The sequence below is a fragment of the Amphibalanus amphitrite genome, unplaced genomic scaffold, assembly GCF_019059575.1.
Source record: "Amphibalanus amphitrite isolate SeventyFive unplaced genomic scaffold, NRLGWU_Aamphi_draft 002186F_arrow, whole genome shotgun sequence".
In the NCBI taxonomy this organism is placed as follows: domain Eukaryota; kingdom Metazoa; phylum Arthropoda; class Thecostraca; order Balanomorpha; family Balanidae; genus Amphibalanus; species Amphibalanus amphitrite.
In genome coordinates, this window is record NW_024883678.1 from 21,541 (window position 1) to 39,615 (window position 18,075).

Here is an 18,075-nt window from a genome sequence, read left to right on the forward strand (position 1 = left end):
CGCCGCGGAAAAGCGCATTCGATAGCCCTATTAACGCCCTTTCTGAGTAATTCTCTCAGATTTGACCTAACGTCAACGGTTTTGCCTGCAGGGGGCAAAAACTGCAAAAATAGCCGATTTTTTCGGAAACAGTTTTCCTGCAATAACTTTTGACCCAAGCCTTGTACGAGCTTACTTTTACCAGCATCGTGTTCCTCTCGTCAAGACGCATCGAATGAACTATAACTTGACCTTGAAAGGTCAACTTGAAAATTTGACCTCAGGTCAAGGTCATGACCTGACCGGAAAGGGTCATGTTGCATATCAGTCGGTCCGTATCGTCGAGCTGAACACATCTAAGGCGTTTTCATCGCTCTAGCATGCCTCTATCAAAAGTTATTCGCGAAAAACTGTTAGATACCATTCGTGACCTAAGATGACCTCAGGGCATAAACAGGGGTCACGGACACCATTTTCATGTTCAGTGTGTCTAAACCACTTGTAATTCAGTGTTTGGGAGTGTTTATAATGTCTTTCGTCCAAAACAGGCGCATTTCAATTTTCTCCCATTGACTTATAATGGGGAGGTCGCAAAATTGACCTGACCTTAGGTCATCGATATCAAAATTCTGAGATATACATTTTGTACATGCTATTACTCTTAGCAATCGCTGAAAGTTTCAAAGCGATCGGTCACTCGGTGTAGCTATGACAGACATTGAAACTTTTTATGAGGTGAGGTCACTTCAAGTGACCTGGTGACCTGACCTTGAATGACCTTGGTCTGAAATTTTTACAACATGTGTAGAATTGATGTATGATAAGGTGTACCAAAAACGGCGGCGCTCCGCGCCGCCGTTTTTGAGATATTCGCGAAAAACCACAAGGGGGGTGTTCAAACACCCCCCCAGCAGGGCGCGGGTTAATGCATGAATTAGCAGATGGCACTGAAAGTTTGCTGCTGATGTATATACAATTTTGACGAAATATAGCCATGATAATAGTCTTCTGTGGCCCGAGCTCGTTGCTATTCATCTCACACTGATGCCATCACCAATGCAAAGCTTGCCTCCCACTGACGTCATAAAACGACCTCCAATGACGTCACGATACACCACCATGTAATATGTATGCAGCAAGAGGATCCACATAACGAACTAGCACCACGCCATGCCTATCACCCGATAAATCCAATAATAGTTTTTTGATGCCGTTGCAACAGATGATGCATCCTTGTTATATATGACACATTGCAGGTCGCGCCAGATCAAAGTTATCAAATAAACATCTTAAATTGTCTGAAGAAACGGAATGGAAATTAAAACACTACCTACGTTCGATGTTAAACAGATGTATAATGCATCTGGAGACACACATAGGTATAGTCAAATATCACCAATCGCAAAACTTTTGCCAACAGTGACTTTTGCCTAATTATACACACAATCCAATGCCCACTGCTCAGTTGCAATTACTTCATGGCAACGCGGCTTTCGAAAATCCTTTGTTCGTAAATTTCCATATATTTGATCATAGATTTTGATTGAACCGTTAAACATACATGTAATTGTAGGAATGTAAAAAGGTGTAATTGAGTGAAATCAAATTTTATTCAGAGTCGCGTATGTTATCAAGTGAACAAAATACAAATATTGAATTTTCACATTTCAATTTTACCGAGTTGTATTGTTTTGTTATACCCAAGAAACTCTACCCTCGCCGGTCGAGGGGGGGCGGGTGCGCCCCCCACAGGATTTTTTTCGCGATAGCTCCGAACACGCTGGCGATAGAGAGCTGAAACTTGGCATACCTGACCTTTGGTTCAAGCCGGATCTTTTGACACCAACCGCATTTTCGGGTCAGGTCAGGTCACTGACCTATGACGTCATAAGTGATCCTCTGCACGGTCTTCAGATGTCACAACTTCGCAACGCCCTCACTGCCAGAGGAGATGTCACAGGGAAATGAAACTTGCAGGATCTAGTATCCATTATGAGTCTCACCACAACTTGTATATCTCGGATTTTTCCTAAAGGTCATATGAGGTCGGATCATTTTCGTGACCTTACCATTATAAGTCAATGGGGAAAAATGAAAACTGCTATTCTGGCGCCGGGAACGATCTCCAACTATCTCAAGCACACAGAATCGTGATTTGATGCACTCTTTGCAAGGTTAGATGCGTCACTTTTGCAATGTTGATCTTGCGTGACGTCATTTATGACGTCATCAAGGTCATATTAGTTTTTCGTCAATAACTCTTGATCAAATTGAGCTAGCGAGTCGGGAAAGCCACCAATGGACTCAGGAAGACCTGCCGAATCGAGTGATATACGACATGGCCTCTTTCGACCAACTTCGTGACCTGGGGGTGCTGACCTGACCTTGACCTGAGGTCAACATCCCAAGTTGAGCTGACCCGGACAAAAAGTAAATCATTCGACGCGCCTGAGCGAGGCGAACACGATGCTGCCAAAATCGCGGCTGCGCGGCCGTTTTTTGCGAAGTTATCCACCAAAAACTGAACCGTACATTGGGGCACTTGACCTGACCTCAGAGGTCACCGGTTGACCTAGGACCTTAAAATCGGGTACCAATCTCTGCGTCTCGTAACGGCGCACACGCTCGTTTTTTTTCGCGACGCGCTAGGGGCGAAACGGCGAGGGGAGGGGGTCGTACCCGCCCCCCCCCCTCGGCCGGCGCGTATGTAGAAAACCAATAGGTCCGCGAGGGTTAACTCTGCATGTTAGATGATATCTATCTCTGACATCTGATCCCCGCGCACCATCAACGCGCGGCCATTCGGAAGATACGGGAACGCAACTTTGTTTATTATGACATTTGGGATCTCAATATCAATGCGAAGTATGTTCGTGCAGAAGACGGGTCTCGATGCACTTCAATCACACTAATGCACTCTTGGAATTACTAAAAAAAAACTTTTCAGAAAGTTTCTATACGCTGCGTTTCTGGTATACTTAATACGTGATAGGCTCAGATTCCTTGCATCATTTGCATGTAAGAATTTATGAGAACTGATATCTGTTATGTCAAACTCTTCCAAACAGTGTCGAAAAACAGACCTACTCAAAGCATACTAAATTTAATGAACTTAAAGAAACGCACGTAAAAATCAAATAAAAGAGTATCTAACTTAGGTACCTACTTAAGTATTATGCGACAGCTAGTTGCATTGCTGTCCGTCTTCAAAGAACAACTGAGGAAAACGTCAAACCAATGCACGACCAATGAACTTCAGAGCGTTTTCCACATAAAACACAGCGGTTGGAATGTTTGCTAGCTCAGGATATTGCGCCACTTATATTTACTTTAACTTCTATCCTCAGAAGTTACCAGCTGCACACAGTCTAGCATCTCACCAAAGGTTTACAAGGCCAACTGTCAGGTACGAGGAGCGCCCTAACTGTAATCCAATCATCTGTAACTTATCATAAGTAACTGCATTTTACTGTCTTTTTCAGAGAGCCAGGCGACCACCGCCGCCAGCACAGCCAACTAGGAGAGTCGAGATCAATACAGCCACAAGCCACCGAGCCTCATCATCTGTTCACTATTCTGTGTAACATTCCTAGACCAGCGAGGGACGTGCCTGCCGCGTCTTTCATCTCTGGCACACGTAGATCGCATGATGATGAAAATACGATTTTCGGATCAGGGTTAGCATAGCTGCATAGCAACAAGTATAGCGGTATAGCAAAACTGCTGCTGATAGCAACTTATCAGTGATACCTCTCCCAACAGAACTGTTGAGAGCACCCACTACTTGAAATACAAAGCCGTTCGCAACTGATGAACCTATTGGACGTTGTCAAGGCTTCCAAACACATTCATTGCACGGAAAAACTGAAAACTGCTAAAGGAAAGAACATCTATTTGAGATTTTGCCGTGTGGCTATCAACGGCAGGGGGAGCAAAACTTTATGAGACGTCAGTTGTTGGCACTGTCACCTTTGAGAGCCGAGAAGTCGCGGACAGCTGGCTGTTCTAACTAGTAGCGACCAGAATAGACATCGACTGAGAGGGGCAACACTGACACTCACCATAGGCGGCAGATTATGACCGACATTCATTGCGCTCTGACGGATACTGAGAGACGAAAATAGCCGCCGACAACCACACAACACCGCCGGCATCTGCACATCGCGATAAACGACGGACCAACTCGTCCTTACCAGCAGATGAACCCGAAGAAACTGGACGAAGGAATCCGAAGCTAACTGTAGAAAAAGCAGGGGAATAAAAAAGGAGACCGAGGACAGCAGGACGGATACGAAGACAGAAGAAAGAGAGGAAACAGAACCTGATACCCACACAAGCAGAAGCGTATTTCAAGTAAAGGTCCGGAATCTCCTGCTTTGTACTCCTACCTAACACCAGGGTAGGATCCAAACCTTCTCACCGGTCAGCAGAATGTCGGTCAGAAGCTGGAGCTCAGCAGGTTCGGCCGGAAGCGCGCGCAGAGAGAGTCAACGAGGAAAACGTGAGTAACCCATGAGCTTTCTTTCTGGTTATTTATACCTCAATGTCAATGACCATCGCAACTAGGCTCAAGCCTCGAGTTTTTCCTTTTTTAGATGCAATATGGTCATAAACTTTATCGTTTCATGTATGGACATTCTCGTAGCATTTAGATTGCTTCGATGAATTTTATTACTGCTCAATGCTCATCCATGAATGAGTCTCGTTAACACCACTCGCACATCAAACTAGATTTGTAAATACCCGTCTTTCTTCCTGCAGGAGGAAACTTCGTCGGCAAGCTGACGCAGAGCGTTCGTCGTATTGTCAAAGAAGTGAAAGAGGACCCAATCGAAGGAGGTATGTACTAAAGGGCCGTCTTGCAATACTTTCCCGTTTGCAAGAAATCAGCTAGTTGACTAGATATACTTTCTTCACCTGTGTAGAAAACCTAATAATTTGATCGCTTTGAAAAGTTTGCACCCAATCGGTTAGCAATTTTCCGTCAAAGGGCAAAGTTTTTTTTTGTGGTGAAGAACGGGATCGTGTACTTGTTCTGTGAGATGAATACCGGATAATCTAAGGATAAATGTTACAGCACCGCAATGCGAATTGCAGTGAATCGTTAACCGGATCCTATTCAAAACTTCACTCTCTGAATGAAAAGTGTTCTCATAAAAATAGTCTGATGAAAATTCCCAGGCGCCCATATGTATGATGTAGGGAAACTATAGTTATGAAGCAGTCAGCAGCGACCATCATTAGTGCCTGAATAAAACAGCAACATCGCAGTGCTAACGCTATTCTTCAGAGACAGACAGACACCTTGGGTTACCGAGCTTCATCCATTCTATTGCGGAATTTCTCGTACAATCTGATGGCTTATGACACGGTCCGTTCCAATCCCTCCAAAGCCACCGGAGGCCCCATTTCCCATCTGGGAACACCCACTATTTAGTTAATTAACCAAGGTTTAGTTTATTTAGTTAATTAACGCGTCAGTCGCCGGAGGTGGATTAACAACATTGTTGGGGGACAGTTAACCTTCGCCCTGGTGGGGGGGGCCATTTTGGCCCCCCCCTGTGGTTTTTCAGCGATAACTCAGAAACCACTTGAGTTAGCGCCCTGAAACTTTGTATAGCTGTTTATTCAACATTTTTACATCATGTCCTTTTTTGGGGGGTTCGGGTCAGGTCAGGTCAGGTCACAAGGTCACCAAAACTGACACCACCTCTAAAAAAGTTCAAAGCTCTCTCAAAGGCACAGCTTTTATCCGATCGATGTAAAATTTACAGTACTTGAAGATGTCACCCAGCTCTACAAAATGGCTATCTCGGATTTTTTATAAATGTGACCTAAGGTCAGGTCAGGTCATCGCTGCTCCCCATTATAAGTCAATGGGAGAATCGAAAAGTAGTTGTTTTTCAGCTAAATCGGGCGTGATTGTTCCTATATTTCGTTATTGAAGTGTCTTGGGTCAGCAAATCACAGCCCATGTGAAACCATTTGCTTGTGACCTCGCTGAGGTCACGCTAGGTCATCTCCCTGGTCACCAGAGGTCACCAGCGGTTTTTCTGCACTTACTTGTTATTGAATAGAGATAGAGACTCCGTTCGACGTTTATCGTGTTTGTCTCGTCAATGCGGATCGAATGATATGCAGCATGACCTATTTCGGTAAGGTCATGACCTTGACCTGAGGTCAAATTTTCAAAATGACCTTTCGAGGTCAAACTATATATCATTCGACGCGTCTCGACGAGCCAAGCACGATGGTGCATGAATCGTTTCTCTATTTTCTCGTGAATGCATGCTATAGTTAAAAACATTTTCAACGAAATTTGCCAAGTTGACCTTGCATGACCTCTGTGGGCCAAACCGTTGAGCTGAGGTCAAATCTGACGAACCTTGGCGAAAGAGCTTGAAAAGAGCTATCGATTGCTTTTTTCCGCGGCTCTCTAGCTCTTCTAGTTTCCGAGCTACAGCGGAATATGTCCGGCAACACCGAAAACACTGAAATTTGACCTATGATGACCTCTAGCGACCTCAATATTGACCTTAGCGAAAAAATGACTGAAATACTTTCGAACGTACTTGTTATGGGCTTTCGTTTGCTTTTTTCCGCGTCTTCCTAGCCCTCTTCGTTTTCGAGTTAGACGGGGGGGGGGTCATTTTGGCCCCCCCCCCACCAGGGCGAAGGTGGCTCAGACCCACACCAGGGCGCGGGTTAACTAGCAAAGCTGGCTGAGCCTTCGTAGAGAGGCCTCGCGTTGCCCGTCAGATTCCCAGAGAAACTACCAAAATCAGACTGCTGACAACGGCTGATCAACAGTGGAGAGGAAAATAGATGCCTGTCGCTAAATCACGCCCCTTCCTGAACGAAATGGAATGTAAAGGTCAACAGAATGGCACAAAATAACAAGAATTGTGCCATCACATGCCTGGATGTTAAAAACAGCGTCAGAAAAATAGTTTAGTTTCACTTATCACTCCAAAGTCCAAACCAATTTCGTTACTCTCTAAATTGAACCAATTTGGTAAAACTGCGAGCGGTCGTATACAAAATAAAAGCTTCACGGACGCGCTATGCTATCCCGTGACAATATCGTCGCCTCTTCCGGCGATGAGCGGCGGATGTCACGTTTTCGCCCAATGCGCTACTGTGGTCTAATGGGCGGGCTGGGCGATCTGCTAACGACCCCCCCCCCCCGCACCGACCCGGGGGAAGGGGGAGGGGGCGTGCGGTGGCACTCTGCGTACTTAGTGTGGCGCTCCAGACCCATCAAATTACCGTGGGCAGGGCGCGGAAGGCAGCCGAATCCCAGCACACACGCATCGGTGGGGAGTCTCATAGCTCTTTCGTTATTACGTCCGACTTAGTTTTTTCGGACTTGATACCTACTTGATAGACTGACAAAAAAACGATCGGTTATGAAAGAGATCCCCGCTAAGGATGGGATCTTGGATATATGATGCCGGTGTTTGGTAGATAAAAACAAACTATGAAGGAACGCTGCTACCTGGTGAAGTTAGCGGGTCTGTATCAACTGCACTACAGTCTACAATATGCATATGAATTGAGTTAGCGTGACCGAAATCATAATGCGATTTTTTATTACCATACTGGTCATAACTCTCCGACCAGCCATCACATTACCACCCAGTGGCGTATCCAGGGGGGAGGCCAAGAGGCCATGGCCTCCCCCTTTGGCAATAAACACGCAAGTGGGCCCTTTGGGTTACTTGAGTGCAGTGACGTACCCAAGGGGGGCAATGGGGCCCTGAGGGGCGCCCTGCTTACCTGAGGGTCCCCCTGGTCGTCTGAGGGTCCCTGGTTATCTGAGGGGCCCCTGGTTATCTGAGGGGCCCTGGTTACCTGAGTGGCCCCTGGTTATCTGAGGGCCCCTGGTTATCTGAGGGGGCCTGGTTACCTAATTGGTCCCTGGTTATCTGAAGGACTCCTAGTTTCCTGAGGGGCCCCTGGCTACGGGGGCCCTGGTTATCTGAGGGGCCATGGTTACCTGAGGGGCCCTGGTTTCCTGAGGGCCCTGCTTACCTGAGGGGCCCCTGCTTACCTAAGGGGCCCGTGATTGCCTGAGAGCCCCTGATTATCTGAGAGGCCCCTGGTTACCAGTGGGGCCTCTTGGTATATGAGGGCCCCTGGTTACCTGAGGGGCCCTAGTTATCTAAGGGGCCCCTAGCTACCTGAAGGGCCCCTGATCCCCTGGCCAGTGATCTGAAGCAACCCTGGTCACCTGAAGTGCCCATGTTTACCCGGGAGTAGGTACCTGGTTATATAAAGGGCCCTTGCAGTCACATAAAGGCCCTTAGTTACCCGTGGAGCCCCTGGTATAACCGTCCCCTGGTTATCAGAGGGTCCCCTGGTCACCTGGAAGGCCCTGGTCAATTGAAAGAACCCTGGTCAATTGAAAGGCCCTGGTCAATTGTAAGGCCCCTGGTCACCTGAGAGGCCCCTGATTACCTGAACGGTCCGTGATCACTCAGATTCAATGGTATGGCCAGGGGCAAGGGGGCACGTCTCCGTTATAGGGTTCAGGGTCACCTCGGGCCCGAAAAGGCCTTGCGGTGCCAATTGGCGGCAGAGGGCCCGCGCTGGCAACGCTTCAACTGGAAAGGAGACCACAGGGCTTGTGAGAACACCCCATGAGCTCTTGTGTAGCCACACTTATCTCCAGAAGGGCCTCACGCCAGGTTCTGAGGGACCTTGCCGGCCCTGAGTGCTCTTGCCGGCCAATAAGGGATCAGCTGTAAGGGCCCCATACCCGTTTACTAAATGCTATGGCCCCACGGCCCACACCGGTGTTTCTGAGGGCCCTCACAACGGCGCCTGCGAGGGCCTCCACTGCCACCTCTAAGGGCCCCACACCAGTGCCTCTTAGCACCAGTGCCTACTTCGGCGGCTCTAAGAGCCCCACACCGGCACCTCTGAGGGCCCTATGCAGCGCCCTATGCATCTGACGGTCACTTACCAGCGACTCTGGGGGCCTCTTACCGACCTCTGAGGGTCCCTTGCCGGCCTATGAAGGACCACCAGTAACTTTCAGGGCCCCACACACGCCTAAGTGATGGCCCCCACCAGTGTCTCTAAGCCCATAAGGCCCTCACAACGGCGCCTGTGAGGACCCCACACCAGCGCATCCGACGGCCTTTCACCGACACCTCTGAGGGTGACTCAGACTACAGGTGACTCTGAGGCGCTCGCTCGCTTCACTTCCTCATAAAATACCGTGCATTTTATGCACACTTCTCAAGCAAAAAAAATGATATTTTTACCTGCCAATTTTGGACATTTTCTCGGGGCTTAGACAGACAGACAGACAGACAGACAGACAGACAGACAGACAGACAGACAGACAGACAGACAGAGGGGCCCGTCTGCAAGGGGGAACCGGACCCAGCATGTGCCCAATCCCCTCATCGAAGGGCTCTGGATACGCCCCTGCCTGGGTTGACAGCGGCATCCGGGTGACCCGTGGGCCCCTTTGAGAGCAGGCGGCCCCCTCCTGGGCGAAATCCTGGGTACGTGCCTGCTTGAGTGTCCCAAGAGAAACGACCTTCAGGGCCTCATCTAAAGTACTGGCCCAAGCATAAATAAAGTCAAACTGCGTCAAACTATCTTAAAATGCCATTGATGGCCCTCATAGGCCCTCAGAGGCCAAGGCCGAGCCCCCAGGGGCTAGCGTGGGCCCTTAGAGGTCGCTTTGGCGGCCATAAAGAAGCTTAGACTCGAGCGTGGGATCCTTTGACGCTGGTGTAGAGCCCTAAGGAGCCAGCGCTAAGCCCTCTAAGGCCAGCGTGGGGCCCTCTAAGGCCATTTTGGGGTCTTCTAAGGCCAGTGTGGGGCCTTGTAAGGCCAGTGTGGGGCCTTGTAAGGCCAGTGTGGGGCCTTGTAAGGCCAGTGTGGGGCCTTGTAAGGCCAGTGTGGGACCCTCTATGTTCAGCATGGGGCCGTTTATGTCCAGCGTGGGGTCTTTTAAGCCCAGCGACATGGGGCCTTCTTAGGTCAGATTGAGGCCCAATGGCCACCGAAACTAGCTTGGGGCCCTCCGAAGATAATGTGGAGCCCTTTTAGGCCAGTGTGGGGCACTCAGGGGGCATCATGGGCTTCTAGAGACCGGCGTGGGTTCGAGAGCGGCATAGGGTCGTCAGACTGACTCAAAGACTTCCCAGAGCCAGCGGGGGGGGGGGGGGCTATGAGGTCAGCCATAGCATGGGTCTCCTCCTAAGGCCATTATGGGGCCCGGAGGCCAGCGTGGTTCACTCTGTTGCCGGTGTGGGACCTTCAGAGGCCAGAATGAGCCTTCAGAGGTCGGAGTGAGGCCAATGTGGGCGACATAGAGCCATCAGAGTCTAGACCAGAGCTCAACCCGAGTCGGGCCCTTCTAAAGTTCAGGGTATCAGCGCAACCCTCAACCAGCGCAAGACACTAAGAAAAGATATTGACATCTGCCCCTTGAAAAATGTTACAACCGTAAAAAAAATGACAAAACATTTTGCTTTTGATAATCTTTAGTGGCCCCGGCGACGACCAAAGCAAAAAAAAAAAACTGTATGCCTACTGCTGAAATAGATTGTACACTACATACAGAGCTATCGATGTCGATGGCCTTTTCACGTTTTTCTTTTCTTTTTTATATTGGCGAGTGTGCTTTTTCACGTTTTTCTTTTCTTTTTTTATATTGGCGAGTGTGCCTAAAAAGACTTCCTCACATGATGAAAGTGGCAAAGAACCGCACCTGGGCGTGGCATAAGTACGCCACTACTGGGGCCCCTAAGGTAAGGGCGGGGCCCCTTGAGCAGGTTTGGCCTCCCCCTTTTCAAGATCCTGGATACGCCACTGTTACCACCACACTAATGCTGCCTACCATGGCAGATCCCGCTCAGAAATCGACCCTGCTACGTCATATTTGGCACAAATCGCTCTGAATTGTTACTGTTCCTCGCGCTGTACCTTCGCATCCTGACAACTGTGCGATATAAATGCCGTCATTTAAATTGATAACTGTTACAAACACAAGCATATCCTCGCTACGTCCAAATGCTAAAAAAAGCTGAGAAATAACAAAGTAAAACAAGGCCGTACTTCATTTAACGTCACGAATCCAAAAGCTTGCTATGGCGACCAGATCCTTCGTCAGGCGTGAGGTCATCGAGAGGTCATCACCTATCGACCATTCGATTGCTCGCAGCACCTAGTGGCTCGCGTGGCTGTTGGTTATTTGTCACCCCCACTTACCGATAACCAATCAATACTCGTCCGCGGTCGGTGACGTCATCGGCGGCCTATTGGAGACGCTCCTGAGGAAACCTGAACAGATGACAATTATCTGCGCTCCTCAAAGACTACAGACGACGTCCCGGCGTCGGCAAATAGCTGTTGGGGAAACCGGGGGGAAAACGCCAGAAAGATAGAGATGAGAGGGAGAGGGGAGAGAGGGAGAGGGTGAGGGAGAGAGATAGATAAGAGAGAGAGAGAGGGGGAGATGGAGAGGGAGAGAGAGGAAGAGAGAGACATAGAGAGAGAGAGGAAGAGAGAGAGAGAGGGGGGGTAGCAGGAGAGGGGAGAGGAGAAGGGGAAGGGGAGGGAGAGAGGGGGATAGAGCTTGTTTCTGGTGGGAAATATTTCATTTTTTTAATGGTAGAAGTGGTCCATATATCCAAGAATCCACGCTAGCTCCACCCAAGCTAGATACTGAATGACGTATAGCTCACGCAGTATCGCCGAGGACATTGTCTGCCAAATAGTATTTGCCCAGCCAGACGAGCCCAGCAGTCAGCATATAAGCCAGCACAGCAGCTCCTCTGCAGGTAGGCTGAATTACTTCCGTAATTGATTCTGTGCGACTCTTGATTCACCGCACTGATGTCATTTAGCACTGCCGTCGGCCCCATTGCCGTAGGGCCCCACGGTCGGTCACCGATACCAGCGCCTCTAGCGGTCACCTCAGGAAGCTCGTGGATAACAGCCCAGTAGCCGAGTACCTACCTTGAATACGCTTCATTAATGTTATTTGTCCGATATATTTAAAACGGAAACGTGTAAAGCTGAATCCTTGTTATGTTACCCAGAAACGTTTCCGAAGCATAGGTATTGTTCCAGAGACTGTAAATCTGGCCCGACGGATGAACGAAATCCGTCGAAGTGTTTTTTTCGTGGGGTCGTGTGGTATTTTATAAGGTCCACCTCAACAACATATTTACCGATGCTAGGTTCCTGTAAGTTTATGTGCTATTGATTCACCGTCTCTCGCAGAGGAGATAAAGACGTGACGTCGACAGTGCCAAAAAGTTGGTGACCTGATCTGGGACGGGAGCCGAGCTGTTGGCAGGGTCATTTAAAACTTTGCGACAAACTCAACTTTCCGAGCTTCTGACGCTAACCAGGTTATTGATTGAGGAACCCCTCCGGCCTCTCCATCACTCCCTGTATCAGATATGCCGTGTAAGAAGTGCATCTTCCTTCCAAGTTTGAAGCTATATATGTAAAAAATGCGAATCGGAACGCTCGCATTTTCTTCTTTCACTGAAGTACCTCAGTTGAAGTAGAACAGTTAAAAAAGCGGCTTCACCTTTCATTTCACCTCAGCTGCACTTGTGAAATTTCTTTCATACTCTTACGAATAAAAACATAGTCACATCACTTAACCCATTTATGCCGTTTATTCACTGAGTTATCTGCCAGTCCCTGCTTACTAGCTGTGACTCATTAATTTTCGTTAAGGATGGACATATCCCAATCTCAAAACTCATCCTGTACCATACATGAGCAAAGTTCCCGCATGAATTGATAATACCAGCTGGGTCGTTTTCAATTTTCCCAAACGAATGTCTGCGACCAGTCGTAGTCTGGAAATAGCTTAGGACCATCCACCGGCGGATCCAGGGGTCATTTCGCAGTCATCTCCACAGCTCAGGAAACGCACAGGATCCACGCTGTCTAGTGAGCTAAAGGGTTCTTCCGACACGTTCCACCCGGCCATTCGGACCATTCTGAGAGAGCGTTTGTTCTGTGGAGAACAGACTCCAGGGAGGTCGAACAGAAACAATGGCTCCTCCCCGGGGCCCAACAGGGCGAGACGAGTGCTTAGGTCCCCCGTGGTACGGCTAAGCACCACTTTCAACGAGAAAACCGACTGGGGAGGAAAGGAGAGCGGTGATGACCACCGAGGAAAACCGATTGAGCAAATTGAAGACATTGGTTTGGTACTCCGCATTAACCTCTGCCAACCGGCCAGGCCGTTTCTCATAACGTCGACAGACAGTAGCAGGGAGACCTAAAATCACAAAACTGGCATGGGGTTAGGTATAACTCCTTTCAGAAATCCTGTAATGTGGTTGACAATAAGTGTCACTGGAAGAAATCAGCAGAGAACTGCTCGTGTCAGCCATCTTTTTGCCATCCGTGACATGAATAAGATCCGAGTAGGCAAATGTTGACACCTCTGACCTCACACGACAAATGTGATTGCCTTTTTTGTATCATTGCCCAGTTTCCCCAATGGTGACGTTTTAACGGTAATTGGAGTGTCTTGAAATTGAAACAGACCGGTGACTGCGGGCCTTAAACATGTTGAACATTAACCCACCTCTTGTGAAACATCAACACTAACATGTTCGATGAGTCAGTAGATTGCTGTGGGCACAGTATCCCTTGTTTGCAGCCACCGAACGACTATAGTGTTGGGGCTGCAGCAGCCCTGTGGCGTGCATCCACTTGACTCATGACTGCTGAGCTGAGTCTCTGAGCCCTGTCACGGTAGTCGATCAATATCTCTGCAGCTCGGGCTCCAGCCAGCATCAGCCCGAAGACTGATGTGTATTAAAATTAACCCTCGCCGGACCTATTGGTTTTCTACATACGCGCCGGCCGAGGGGGGGGGGGGGGCGGGTACGACCCCCCCTCGCCGTTTCGCCCCTGGTGGAGCTAGCGCGTCGCGGAAAAAACGAGCGTGTGCGCCGTTACGAGACGCAGAGATTGGTACCCGATTTTAAGGTCCTAGGTCAACCAGTGACCTCTGAGGTCAGGTCAAGTGCCCCAAGGTACGGTTCAGTTTTTCGTGAATAACTTCGCAAAAAACGGCCGCAGAGCGCCGATTTTGGCAGCATCGTGTTCGCCTCGCTCAGGCGCGTCGAATGATATACTTTTTGTCCGGGTCAGGTCAACTTGGGGTGTTGACCTCAGGTCAAGGTCAGGTCAGCACCCCCAGGTCACGAAGTTGGTCGAAAGAGGTCATGTCGCATATCATTCGATTCGGCAGGCCTTCCTGAGTCCATTGGTGCCTTCCCCGACTCGCTAGCTCAATTTGATCAAGAGTTATTGACGAAAAACTAATTTGACCTTGATGACGTCATAAATGACGTCACGCAAGGTCAACATTGCAAAAGTGACGCATCTAACCTTGCAAGGAGTGCATCAAATCACGATTCTGTGTGCTTGAGATAGTTGGAGATCGTTCCCGGCGCCAGAATAGCAGTTTTCATTTTTCCCCATTGACTTATAATGGTGAGGTCACGAAAATGACCTGACCTCATATGACCTTTAGGAAAAATCCGAGATATACAAGTTGTGGGACTCATAATGGATACTAGATCCTGCAAGTTTCATTTCCCTGTGACATCTCCTCTGGCAGTGAGGGCGTTGCGAAGTTGCGACATCTGAAGACCGTGCAGAGGTTCACTTATGACGTCATAGGTCAGTGACCTGACCTGACCCAAAAATGCGGTTGGTGTCAAAAGATGCGGCTTGGATCAAAGGTCAGGTATGCCAAGTTTCAGCTCTCTATCGCCAGCGTGTTCGGAGCTATCGCGAAAAAACCCTATGGGGGGGGCGGCACCCGCCCCCCCCCCCCTCGGCCGGCGAGGGTTAACCGTCTGACTGAATTCACTCACCAAATGAGCATCTCGCAAATTTATTTTTACACCCAATGCACGGGGACTGAACGTTTGCACGGGAGAACAAGGATATTGATATAGGTAAGCTTGATTGCGCTTTGACCTGTCACAATGCCAGAGTTCATTCACCATGCGGCCATACGTTTGCACTGCCAATCTAATTCATTTAGTACCTACCATACTCTACAATCAGTCCACCAAAGATGCCTAAATAATGCACACAGTTCCGTATCTAACACACACAGCTAAGACTTCCTTCACAGTTCACAAGCCCCTCAGCAACCAACAGAAAAACAAACCACAAAAAAATCCTAACCGTACCGCGCTCTGTGCTGGCGGTCACCTCCGCTATGAGGATCACTGGGCCCGGTCAGCTCCCTGCCAGCTCAGCAACAGTTGGACAGAGCGGGCGGGCGGGCGGCAGACCGGCCGACCGGTCAATAATTCGCCGGGACCGTCTCATCCGCCGGCAGTGGCCGGGCATACGACCGTCTGGTCGGGTCGAGACAGGGTCGAGACCCGGCGACCGGCTGTCTGGTGGACCGAGCGTCCGGCCGGGTCGTCCCCCGGCCGAGAATGGACACTCGGTGGTCAGGTGGACAAGGTCTTAGGGTCAGGATCAGGGTCAGGTTTGGGTTTTGTGGTCAGGGTCTGAATCTGCGTCAGGATCGGATTCGGAGTCTGGTTTGGGATTAGACTTGGGATCAGACTGGGGGTCGTGCTTGAGGTTAGTATTGAGGTCAGATTTGGGTTAAGGTTCGAGGTCAGGATTGGGGTCAGACTCGAGGTAGGTGGTAACTGGTCAGGGTCGGGGTCGAGGTTTATATCGATTGACATTTGTGCCATCGTCTCTGAGGAACGGAACGGAATGCCGTGGTGGTAAACTGACCTCAAATGACGGAGAATTGACCTCCGCGCCGCTATGTGCTGGTCGATCACCTACGATTCACAGAGTGATTACTGATTAACATGACATCTAATCTGGAATTTTCTTATCTTTTGATTTATCTTCGATGCATGCACCTTGACCGAAAATCATGTAACATAGCTGACTTGTGTCGAACCACGATTACATCTTCCCTTATTGAGCGAATATCAATAAACATAACCAAACTCATGTCACCTGAACCGTGGCGAAAGAAAATTCCACAGCTGTATGTGCTTCCGATTGCTTTAATTTCACAATTGAAAGCCTACCATTGAAAGCTACGTAGAATGGATGTAATCGGCATCCACCTATGTGTTCCTGTGAGTGAGGGGCTTTTGAAGTTTCAGTCGCAGGTTTGCATTTCAGTACACATCAATTCCACACCGGAGGTTAGATCCGTCCGGTGCATCCACTCGGAGCTAACATATTTGCCCAGGTTACCAGCACCCAAACTGACATAAGCAGCGTTCGATGGTGAACTGCTTACATTTCAAATATACCTTCTGTATCCGAACTTCATATGCTGATGAGCAAATAGCATCCGCTTTCGCTAAAATGTCGAAATTAGTAATGAAATTCCATCCAGTTATGTTCCGATATCACCAAACACCGAGCCACGTTTAAATATCACTCACTTACTTTCGATATACTCGTAACCACCATTGTCTTTCAATTCTCGGCTGCTAACAACTCAAGCTCCTTCCTGGAGATCAAGTTTTCTCCTCAGGTTTTCTCCGTCTCTTCTCGACTTGATCACAATCATGTCAAACGTGAAACCCACTACCATTTCACGTTCAATCCTCATTTCAAATGCTCATCACCCACTTTCTCCGTTGCGATCATTATTACGAACAAGCCCACGGCCATGACAATTGTCATCTAAAGTCTTCAGAAAAACGAATTTAATTAAAGCGCAACTGCCGTTGATGCATGTGCCTATTCCCTGAGATATTCGATAACATTCTTTCACCCTTTTGGAAACAAATTTTCTCCGAGCCACACATTTTCAATCATCACAACAAGCGCAAAGTGATTCAGGCGCATTAACCCCTTTAATTCGTTTGCCAGATTATTGTCATGCCTTCTGTCATGATAACCTGATCTTACAATCATCTTTCCCCAGCCTCCACGGACCAGTTGTCACTTCACTCTTTGAAGACCACTCGCGCTTCATGACTGTCACTGACCCCCTCCCCCTTCGGGTCCAAAGCCCCGGCTCGTTTGTTCCCGTTACGAGTGTCTCGCTGACTTAAACCGACACCCACCGTGACCTCCCGGTCGGCAGCTTCCACCCTTGAGGAGGCTGTCTCACTGACTTAAAGGGACCCTCCCACCTTAACATTAGTTTTGAGTTGAGATAGCCAAATTGGTGGCCATGACCTGCAAATACCGGTTTGGACACTCACAACATCGAAAAATGCTTTAATTCGAAGATATGGAATTTCAAACTTGCAGTTTTCGGATTCTAAGGGGCTAATGCATTGGAATGCCCCCTTAGAATTTGTGACGTCAGCGGAGATCTAACGATTTTTAAATCTTAGACTAAAACCATCGTTAACACGTGGTGGTATACGCTGCTTTGCGCGCAACGTCTGCCGCACTTTAGGGCTGCCAAATTATTGCTTCCAAATAAAGTCGCTAGTAACAGGGGAGATCCCAAAAAGTAAACAAAAGTAAAAGCCTAATATCTTGAAAACCAGTGAATATTTTTCGGTGAAATTTGGTAGATATTCGTTTTCGCTCTTTCTGAACCAAGGGACATCACTTTCATGCCAATTCATTAACGTTTTTGAAGGTGGGAGGGTCCTTTTAAACTGACCCCCTCCCCCTCCTCACCCGACAGTGCAATCCCGAGAGGAGGTCATAGCGCTCAACGAACGCCTCCGGAAGGTCAGCGGTCTCCTCGACTCGTCATTCGGTCTAGCCAAACAGGCTCTGCTGGACCTCCACAAGAAGTTCGACTGTGTTCAGGAGGGAGGCAACGTCTTCACCCGCTACAAGCTGATGAAGCGGATGATTAAGGTGAGAGTTCTGGTAAGGTGTGTGCTTGATCTGACAGAAATGTGAATTGACTTGTTTTGATTAGCGTGATGTATGATTGAGTGCCAATGCCCATGTCAACGAGTGTATTCGTTGTGCTGCCATGAACAGTGAGCACATTATTTGGTAGCTCTGGTGCTTGAACCGTCTAAGTCAGGTTGTTGAGTCATTTGAGAGCTATTGTCAGCATAATTCAATAATAGGAAAGTTGATTGATCAGTTAGTTTTGGTTCCAAG

The 18,075-nt window shown here is 48.6% G+C and overlaps 1 protein-coding gene across 1 annotated transcript in view; it reads left to right on the forward strand.

Moving 5' to 3' along the window:
• Nucleotides 1-17,820, forward strand: part of LOC122376529 — a gene marked incomplete at its 3' end in the record, with an annotated part of 31,761 nt that extends 13,941 nt beyond the window's left edge. Inside the window, exons 2-4 of the mRNA XM_043356424.1 lie at nucleotides 3,462-4,480; nucleotides 4,741-4,818; nucleotides 17,642-17,820. Coding sequence (XP_043212359.1) covers nucleotides 4,411-4,480; nucleotides 4,741-4,818; nucleotides 17,642-17,820 — 327 coding nt within the window. The remainder of the gene's footprint in view (nucleotides 1-3,461; nucleotides 4,481-4,740; nucleotides 4,819-17,641) is intronic.
• Nucleotides 17,821-18,075: the final 255 nt, after the last annotated feature.